Raw genomic sequence first — 10,281 nt, 5'->3', positions numbered from 1 at the left:
TTCCTGAACAGTGTGCCGACTAAGAAAATCCGCTTCCCAGTTTAGTACACCCGGGACAAATACTGCTGACAATGCTGGAAGATGGAGTTCTGCCCATTTTAGAATGGGAGTTACTTCCTCCATCAGACTCTTGCTGTGAGTTCCTCATTGATGATTGAGGTATGCTACTGCCGTCGCATTGTCTGAGCAGATCTGGACTGGTCTTCCTTGTAGATTGTCCTTTGCCTGAACTAAAGCCAAGTAAACGGCCCTCATCTCCAACAGATTTATCGGCAGGCGACTTTCCCTTGCGGTCCATTTTCCCTGGAACCATAGGCTTCCGAGTACCGCCCCCCAGCCTTGCAGGCTGGCATCTGTTGTCAGGACTTGCCACTCTCTTATCCAAAAGGGTCTCCCCTTGTTTAAATGGTCTGTCTGTAGCCACCACGCTAGAGACCTTTTTACATTTATGGAATCTTTATCATCTGCTTCTTTATCGTCTGATGATTTCCATTCCATTTGGTCAGAATAAGGTGCTGCAACGGTCTGGAGTGGAATTGCGCATATTCCACCATGTCGAAGGTTGATACCATCAGACCCAACAGTCGCATTGCTGCATGGACTGACATTGTCTGGGCTTGCAACGCTTCCTGAGCCATGACCTGTACCTTGATTATCTTTTTCTCTGGTAAGAGAACTTTCTGTAGGTCTGAATCCAATATGGCCCCCAAATGAACCATCCGCTGTGACGGATTCAGGGACGACTTTTCCCAATTTATGAGCCACCCGTCAACAGTAAATCTTCCGACTGTGCTAAGATTAACAGGTCGTCGAGGTATTGGAATATTCTTATCCCCTGTTTGCGCAGACAAGCTGCCATAACCACCATCATCTTGGTAAACACCCTGGGTGCTGCAGCTAGCCCGAAAGGCAGAGTTTGGAACTGGAAATGTTCCTGGAGGATGGCAAACCGGAGGTAACACTGATGTGATAGTGCTATAGGCACATGTAGGTAAGCATCCCGTACATCCAGAGATACCATGTAATCTCCTGGTTCCATAGCTAACATTATGGAGCGTAACGTCTCCATGTGGAACTTCGGGATCCATATGTATTTGTTCAACATTTTCAGATTTAGAATTGGTCGGTATGACCCATTTGGTTTCTGGATTAGAAATAGATTGGAGTAAAACCCCTGTCCCCTTTGTGATGGAGGTACTGGGACAATCACACCTGACTGCAGTAATTTTTGGACTGCTTCTTGCAGGGCAATGGCCTTCGACTCTATACGAGACGGGCTGGTGCAAAAAAATCTTTGAGGAGGCTGCCTCCTGAATGGGAACCCATACCCTTGAGATACCACCTTCTGCACCCAAGCATCTGCTGTTGACTGTTGCCATGTGTGTGCAAAAAGAAGGAGTCGGCCCCCAACCCTGGAATCCTCCAGGCGGAGGCCCGTCTCTTCAGGCTGACTGTTTCTGTTCAGGTTTGGAAGCTGGCTTTTTGCTAGCCCACTGCTTCCTACCCCTGGATCTAAACTGGGGTTGCTTAGGCTCCTCTTTAGCTTTTGCTTTGCCAGCGAAATTAGCAAAATGTTAAACCCTTGGACTTAGGGTTATAAGCAGCCGGAAATCTGACCTTTTTCGATTCAGCCTCTGATTCTAGGATATCCGATAAAGGTTTTCCAAATAATATATTACTGACAAAAGGCAATGCTTCCAATTCTTTCTTGGACTCCGCATCTGCCTTCCAGGTCCGTAGCCAAACTGCTCTGCGAGCGACTACTGTCAAGGCTGAAGCTTTAGAAGCAACTGTGCCTACATCAATTGCTGCTTCTTACAAATACTGGGCAGATTGTCTTAACCGGCAAAAACGATCCTCTTGCTCCATAGTAGGAGAAGGGATGTCATTCTCTAGTTCCTCTATCCATTCGCCCATTGCCTTTGCTACCCAGGCCGAAGCCATAGCAGGTCTTACCACTGCTCCTACTAGAGAAAAAATATTTTTCAACAGGCTCTCTACCCTTCTGTCTGTGACATCATTCAATGAGGTAGATGACAGTGGTAAAGCAGATTTATGCACGAGTCGCAGAACATGTGCATCTACTTTTGGAGGAACTTCTCTTTTCGAACAATCCACAGCAGGAAATGGATAATAAGAATCCCATCTCTTAGGAATCTTATACTTTTTACTGGGCGCTGCCCAAGACTCATCCATCATTTCCGTCAGCTCATCTGACGCTGGGAATTCAGCTTTCACTGATTTTGTTCGTTTAAATACAGGTGCTTTTGCTTTTAACACTGTCTTGGCTGGTTCTTCCAACGAGATAACAGCCTTTACAGCATTAATAAGTTCAGCTACATCTTCTGTACTCAAGCTCTGCGACTGATCATCATACGGAGTTGAATCTATTGTATCATCATCATCCGATGTATCATCTTGTGTAGTCTGCCACACAGACGCATCTGTCTTAGTCTTACCTGCCCATTGGTTGCTTGTAGAAGCTACTGGAACCAAACCATAGGAAGGGAGCTGCATGTATGGGTTCATAGTGCAACCTAACCCTTGAGGTGGTGCTACCGGAGCTAACCTGTCCGCTATTGAAGACAGAGTCTTTGCGAACATATTCCATGGTGGATCTGTTGGTGGTTGAACCAATTCCTGTTTTTTACTTCGCTGAAAAGCGAAAGTTTGCACACAAACCAATTGATTCATATCAATTACCCCTGACTTACAAGATAAGCATGTTAGGGCTGTAGTAGTGCTTGATAAATTCTCCTCATCACTTTTGCCGCTCACAGACATGGTATTAACCTTTTATTGACTACACAATCTGAGACTGAAAATCACCCCCTATATGTCAGTATATAGAGGTGAGATCAATCTGACCACAGTGCACCCGATTTGAGGGTCAGAACAGGACTGACATTACACAGAAAACAGACATTGCCATATGAGAATACAACCTCCATAACAACTTATACATAAGTAGGAAAATTGTACTTCTGTTTTAAACTGGTACTTTTTTCAACATAGCATGCAGAAAACACAGTAATATACAGGTCTCATATGTAATAGGTACTAAAAATTAACAATGCATACTAAGAAGTAGAGAAAATTTTTAGTACTGTATACCCTGCCTCCATAGAGCGGGATACAGGGAGACTCACCACACTTCCATATCCAAGCAAATACGCTCGTAAGATGCTGAGTGGATTCAGATGCTACTGGTGTACACTGCCGCTCTTGATAACTGGTAACAGACACGGACGCTCACCAACGGACACGGACGCTGAGCGACTTCCACGTGTATGCAGACGCTAAGGCCTGCGACTCGGTCTGGCGGGTTTATCTCCAGTGTACACAACCGCAGCGTCTAAGCTGCGACCGAGCACCCTCGTGGTAGCGTCTGAGCCGGAAGTGGTCATTTAGTTCATGAAACGAGAAACACGCAGGAACTGGCCATGAACTCGGAGGAGGGGCGGCCAGGAGAGTGTCTGAATCCCCCTGTTGACTTAAACTCCCAGAATCGCGGCCTCTACCTAGTCCTGGCGCCTATGATCCCAGGAGCGTAGCGCTGTCGCACTCTAGATGTTCGGCACATCAACACACTGTTTGTAGTCTCCACCAAATCAGTGTAGCTGTGTCCTGACCCCTCTAGTAAGAGGAAGTCCATAAACTCACCGTCTCCCCATGCTCCGGCCACAGCCTGGTTACGTCTGCTGGACCTGCTAGAACATCCGACACAGACGCCCGTCGAGACAGCACTGATACCCGAAGGTAAGTGTTGTTGCGACCCGGTGGGCAGTTGTTGAAGCGACTCTTTCTAGAGTGCGTTTAAGACGCTGTTAAGATAAGTCGCTCAAAAACAATATAGTAAGTCTATAAAAATAAAATAATAAAAGCTTGAGGCTGCTCTCACAGCAGCCCTGTGACCATGCGGCTTCCTGCCGCACCAAGCAAAAAACTGATCTGACTGAGTCAGTGGGCGGGACTATGTAGTGGAGGCCCCAATGCATCCTGGGAGGCCAGAAAGCTCGTGACCGTGTTGGTGCCATTTTCGCTGTCGCTCGACAATATCCCAATGTTATCCTGTGGACCCAGCCAGAGAAAGTTAGTTACCATTGCATCAAAACTTTTGATGGCGGAAGCCCGGCCATCATTTGATGCTGGGCTTCCGATGTCCATCCCTATGACTAAGTGATTTGTTCATATTTACTGTAACCTTTTATGAAATAGAAACAAGTCAATAAAAATAAGTGTAATTTTCATTTTTATTGGTTTTGGTTTTTTGGTGGGGATAGCATACAGGTTTTATTTGTACAATATTTAACAATCACTTTTACCAGGGTATTTTCTGTAGGTACTTGCAAAAGGAAAAACAAAAAAACTGCAGTTAAGAAACAGTAGTGCAGCAACCTGTTCCTGAATGCTTACCGATACACAGAGCCAAAGCTAGGATTGTTTACTAAAATCAGAGGTAACGGATTATATGGACTGAGAACTGCATAATAACATAGTTGCTGGTTGAAATATCTGAGGTAAATGATTTTCAATCAAACGACACTTTCCCTTTGCATCGTTTTGCAATTAAACCATAAATAAACTTTATGCATATTTACACCAAATGCACCTAAGTAAGAAAAGTCATAAAAAGTTTTCAAACAGAGACTGGAAAACACTGGTAAATTGAAAAAACCCTTAGCAAACAAAAAATTGGCAGTTGTAATAGTTTTGAGCTATTGTCACAGATAACCGGGATTAAAAGACCTTCATTACATTCAGTACATGTCTCAAGGCATTTGGAAAATGAAAACCGGTCAGACAGTTCTTACATCATGAAATGTGTCACTCATTTGTATTGTGAAACATTGATTCAGTAAGCTCAAGTCCAGGCTGCATCGATAAGCTCTGCAAATACACCCGCCAGGATATTCTCAATGTTTCTCCACCAATTTCTATGCCGATTAAATTTAAATTTGGATTGTCATTCGTAGCATAAACCAAATATTGGGTACAGAGCCAAGAGTCACTAAGGATTTGCAAATGTCAGAATGAAAATGTAACTGATGCATAAACATAGTAGAGGCCGCCATATTGTGGCATAATAGTAGTGAGTAAGCCTATCACCAGTCTCTCCTGAACGTAAAGCCTAGATACTGGTACAATGGCAGCCTCTGCTATATTAAAGCAATAGAGAGAATGGAATAGACTGCAAGATAAGAGCAGGAGATGCATACAAACTTAAGGATGTTCCTATCTGTACATAACTATACATCTGAGCTCGAGACAAACTATACAATTAGTGAATAGTCTGGCAGCAAAGTTTTATAGCTGAAATCAGCTAAGTTTGTTCTATAAATAATATATGTGGTATTATCGGTTTACTGTGAAAATGTGTCTATACAGGAGGCAACTGTGACATTGTACATACAAAGTAAAACTTCAAAATGGTAAATTCATTAAATAAAATACTCATTGAGCACTATTTTTACCATTCATCTAAAGAAATACATGATATTTAGTGTGTAACACACATGTACTACACACTGTATACAAGAATTCCCATCCAACAATGCCTTTCTACAGTTTATTTAAGGAACCAGTACATTATATTGAGTCTGGCAAATGCCAGTAGGTAAGTTATATTAATTGATCCATCAAGGAAAATAACTTTATTGACAGCATGACAACCAGGGTCCCATTCCCCAGCCTATAGCATTGTCCATCTGTTCCTGGGTGATCAAAGCAGATGCAAAGCTCACTGCTTGTGTCTCGGGGCTGCTTTGTGGAAGATGGTGAAGAAATTGTTGCTGCACTAAAGCAGCCATATACAGCAAAGATGGGAAGATACAGAATATATATATGGGCATGATTTTCTTCAGCAAACACAAAACTGTCCAAGCATTAAAATACGCTCTTTATCACCTGGGTACTTTCTATCCAGGCAAAGAGCACTGCGAGCTTGCACGAGAGATTTTACCTCTAAAGATAAATTAGAGATTTAAGAATACAATACAGTTATTTATTTAAGGCAATTCACCAGACAAATCCCACTGCTGCCAGTTGTCATTGGCACATTTGAAAGGGAGAAATAAGTTAACATCTCACAATTATTTTTTTTTAAAACACACAATAATTCCTGGTCAATTGCTAGAATACAATTCGCATTACAATTGCATGGGTTTAAGTTACACATGATTTTAGGGAAAACAATTCTGTTTAAATACTTGTTAGAACAAACAACTTATGTCTGATAAAAGTATCAGATAATATATTCACTCAAAACGATGCGTTTTGAAAAGAATCTCTTATTTTAAGAACACTCAGAGTACCATTTAACCATTCCTGCGGGTGCATTGGGGGAGGGGGTACAGCTACTGAAACCTGAGGGAACAAGGTCACAAACTGAAAGTTGTTTTTGCATGTTAAACTTAAACAGACGTCCATCAATTCCTTGCCTCCTTCAGCATTGGTCACCCTGCGGCTTGTGAACTGTGCTGCTCCCAGAAAGTGAGTGACCAATGTTCTGCTTGATGATATCTGCATCCTAGGACATTGCACGCTTACAGTGAGCCTGATTGGTAGAAACAGTGTAAAAAAATTTCCTGCATTTATAATTGACAAAACGTAATACTTGCTAATGTATAGGTTCACTGAAAAATTCAGACACAGAAAGCTTTACTTTGGCATGCACAAAAAGTAATGTACACCCAGTGCAGTCCGTTCATTTGTGAGCCGCCAGCATTCTTGGTAAACGCACCTATGCATGCCCTAGGAACCGGTCACATTCAGGCCTAGTGCATAGAATAGAGGTTACAGTCTAACATATATTGGCTCAGCGCACAATATGGCTGCTTCCACTATATGTAGGCAATGGATGCACCTTAACTTCCTTTTCTCCACCCTAACACAGACTTTGGCACCTATTCCTATGTCCAACCAAAACACACCAATGGTGTGTCAAGTCTATTTTCCTGCTAGTCTGTCCTATCCATATCAGTATTGGTTACACTGTGAAACAGTTGCATAATGGAGAGTATTACATTTCACCAATTTTCCCTGATTTTTTTTCCTTTATTAAACGGCAACACATGAAATCTGTGGTGCAAAAATCTGTATCCGTTTAAAGAAACGGGGAGATCGCTAGACGGCAGATTTGGAGTACTGTGCTGACACGATGGCACTGTGTGATTGTAATTCTGAAAGCATAGTGAGGAATTCTGGGTCGCGAAACTTCCTGAGGAGATCCGGAAACAGCTGTGCTGGCCGTTCTCTGAACAGACAACACACAACATAAAGAAACTGAGGAGAACAGAGTGTTCCAGTGTTAGAGCTTTTGCAAAATTAAAAAGAAACATGCTTCTATTTTCAATAATTCCTCAGACACAGCAAACCTATATAATACATTGGCAGGTAAGAAAGAATTACCTACCTGGGGGTGGGGTGGTTGGGCTCCAAGAACTTAAAAAGGTTATAAAACACTGTTTAGGAATGGTTACTTGTTGTGGACATTAACCTTTCCAGTAATAGAGGCGCTAGAAAGTCATTCATTTAACCCACAAGCAATGTATTGAAGACACCTCTGATGGGTTCAACACAAGTTACTGTGTTTTTTTCTTAAGTAACACAAAAATGTGATACATATAAAACTGGTTGCATTTATTATTAAAATTGCTTAGTGTTTTCAAATGTATAATTTAGAGACTGTGGAACTGAGGTATAGCTTGTTGAGGGAGGTTAAAGTACGCTTGGAAGCCTCTTTAAAATGTCCCACAAATTATTTTAGGTTTCTATACATAAAACAGCAGCACAGGGAGCATTCACAAGCTGTGTCATATTGGTATTACAATAGTCATTTATAGAAACACAACAGCAAATGCAATAAAAAGTTACCCTTTTTAAGTCTGAAATGAAATGCTTTGATTTAAAAAAAAAAAATATTACATATATATATATATATATATATACACACATATATATATATCTATATATATCTATAGCAGTAGTTCACTCAAGGTTTCAGTCTTTTCTGACATGATTAGAAAACTGGTGTCAGTTAATTATCCAGAGCAAGGACAGTGTTTTCTTCATGTTTTATTCATTCCTCAATTTGTTGCAGAACCGTTCCAGGTCCTGTGGAATGAAATAAGTCTGGTGCTTCCTGTATGACGGACATCGCAATAAAAGACCAACCATTCTAAGAAAGTCATTCCTTAGCTTAGCAGCTCTGAGTTCTGTTGGTCAAGTGCAAGTATCATAGACTAGATTCCTTGGGTGGGAAGTCCACATTCGTCACCATGGTAACCACTGTTACAATGTCCTCTGTGGTAATAATGTTTGTGAGTCTTTGCATCTGGATAACCCTCTCCTCTACGCAGCCGGCCGATAACCTGGCCTCCGCGTCGTGATCCCAGCATTCTTCTATCGTTTCACAGAGCATCGCCAGCCCCTGCAAGGGAAAACAAGTCTTCAATGACCAGGCCCTACTGTACAGAAACGGGGACAAACACCACATGCCTGTAGTACTGTAAAGCCTGTGACAACCAATAAATCAATGTCAAAATACTGTTGGGTGTAGGTACAGTTGTGCTCATAAGTTTACATACCCTAGCAGAATTTGTGATTTTCTGGCCATTTGTCAGAGAATATGAATGATAACTCACAAACTTTTCTTTCACTCATGGTTAGTGGTTGGGTGAAGCCATTTATTGTCAAACAACTGTGTTTACTCTTTTTAAATCATAATGACAACAGAAACTAGCCAAATGACCCTGATCAAAAGTTTACATACCCCAGTTCTTAATAGAGATGTGCACTTGAAATTTTTCGGGTTTTGTGTTTTGGTTTTGGGTTCGGTTCCGCGGCCGTGTTTTGGGTTCGACCGCGTTTTGGCAAAACCTCACCGAATTTTTTTTGTCGGATTCGGGTGTGTTTTGGATTCGGGTGTTTTTTTCAAAAAACACTAAAAAACAGCTTAAATCATAGAATTTGGGGGTCATTTTGACCCCAAAGTATTATTAACCTCAAAAACCATAATTTCCACTCATTTTCAGTCTATTCTGAATACCTCACACCTCACAATATTATTTTTAGTCCTAAAATTTGCACCGAGGTCGCTGGATGACTAAGCTAAGCGACCCTAGTGGCCGACACAAACACCTGGCCCATCTAGGAGTGGCACTGCAGTGTCACGCAGGATGGCCCTTCCAAAAAACACTCCCCAAACAGCACATGACGCAAAGAAAAAAAGAGGCGCAATGAGGTAGCTGTGTGAGTAAAATAAGCGACCCTAGTGGCCGACACAAACACCTGGCCCATCTAGAAGTGGCACTGCAGTGTCACGCAGGATGGCCCTTCCAAAAAACACTCCCCAAACAGCACATGACGCAAAGAAAAAAAGAGGCGCAATGAGGTAGCTGTGTGAGTAAGATAAGCGACCCTAGTGGCCGACACAAACACCTGGCCCATCTAGGAGTGGCACTGCAGTGTCACGCAGGATGGCCCTTCCAAAAAACACTCCCCAAACAGCACATGACGCAAAGAAAAAAAGAGGCGCAATGAGGTAGCTGTGTGAGTAAGATAAGCGACCCTAGTGGCCGACACAAACACCTGGCCCATCTAGGAGTGGCACTGCAGTGTCACGCAGGATGGCCCTTCCAAAAAACACTCCCCAAACAGCACATGACGCAAAGAAAAAAAGAGGCGCAATGAGGTAGCTGTGTGAGTAAGATAAGCGACCCTAGTGGCCGACACAAACACCTGGCCCATCTAGGAGTGGCACTGCAGTGTCACGCAGGATGGCCCTTCCAAAAAACACTCCCCAAACAGCACATGACGCAAAGAAAAAAAGAGGCGCAATGAGGTAGCTGTGTGAGTAAGATAAGCGACCCTAGTGGCCGACACAAACACCTGGCCCATCTAGGAGTGGCACTGCAGTGTCACGCAGGATGGCCCTTCCAAAAAACACTCCCCAAACAGCACATGACGCAAAGAAAAAAAGAGGCGCAATGAGGTAGCTGTGTGAGTAAGATAAGCGACCCTAGTGGCCGACACAAACACCTGGCCCATCTAGGAGTGGCACTGCAGTGTCACGCAGGATGGCCCTTCCAAAAAACACTCCCCAAACAGCACATGACGCAAAGAAGAAAAAAAGAAAAAAGAGGTGCAAGATGGAATTGTCCTTGGGCCCTCCCACCCACCCTTATGTTGTATAAACAGGACATGCACACTTTAACCAACCCATCATTTCAGTGACAGGGTCTGCCACACGACTGTGACTGAAATGACGGGTTGGTTTGC

At 42.8% G+C, this 10,281-nt stretch overlaps 1 protein-coding gene across 2 annotated transcripts in view; it reads right to left on the bottom strand.

Moving 5' to 3' along the window:
• Positions 1-4,235: 4,235 nt before the first annotated feature.
• ACVR2A (activin A receptor type 2A) overlaps positions 4,236-10,281 on the bottom strand; it is a 110,409-nt gene continuing 104,363 nt past the window's right edge. For both annotated transcript variants that reach the window (XM_063933746.1, XM_063933747.1), the window contains one exon: positions 4,236-8,431. In XM_063933746.1, coding sequence (XP_063789816.1) covers positions 8,237-8,431 — 195 coding nt within the window. In that variant the 3' untranslated portion in view covers positions 4,236-8,236. The remainder of the gene's footprint in view (positions 8,432-10,281) is intronic.

Source organism: Pseudophryne corroboree, chromosome 7 (assembly GCF_028390025.1).
Source record: "Pseudophryne corroboree isolate aPseCor3 chromosome 7, aPseCor3.hap2, whole genome shotgun sequence".
In the NCBI taxonomy this organism is placed as follows: Eukaryota; Metazoa; Chordata; class Amphibia; order Anura; family Myobatrachidae; genus Pseudophryne; species Pseudophryne corroboree.
The sequence above is the reverse complement of the archived record's forward strand: the minus strand, read 5'-3'. Positions and strand labels throughout refer to the sequence as shown.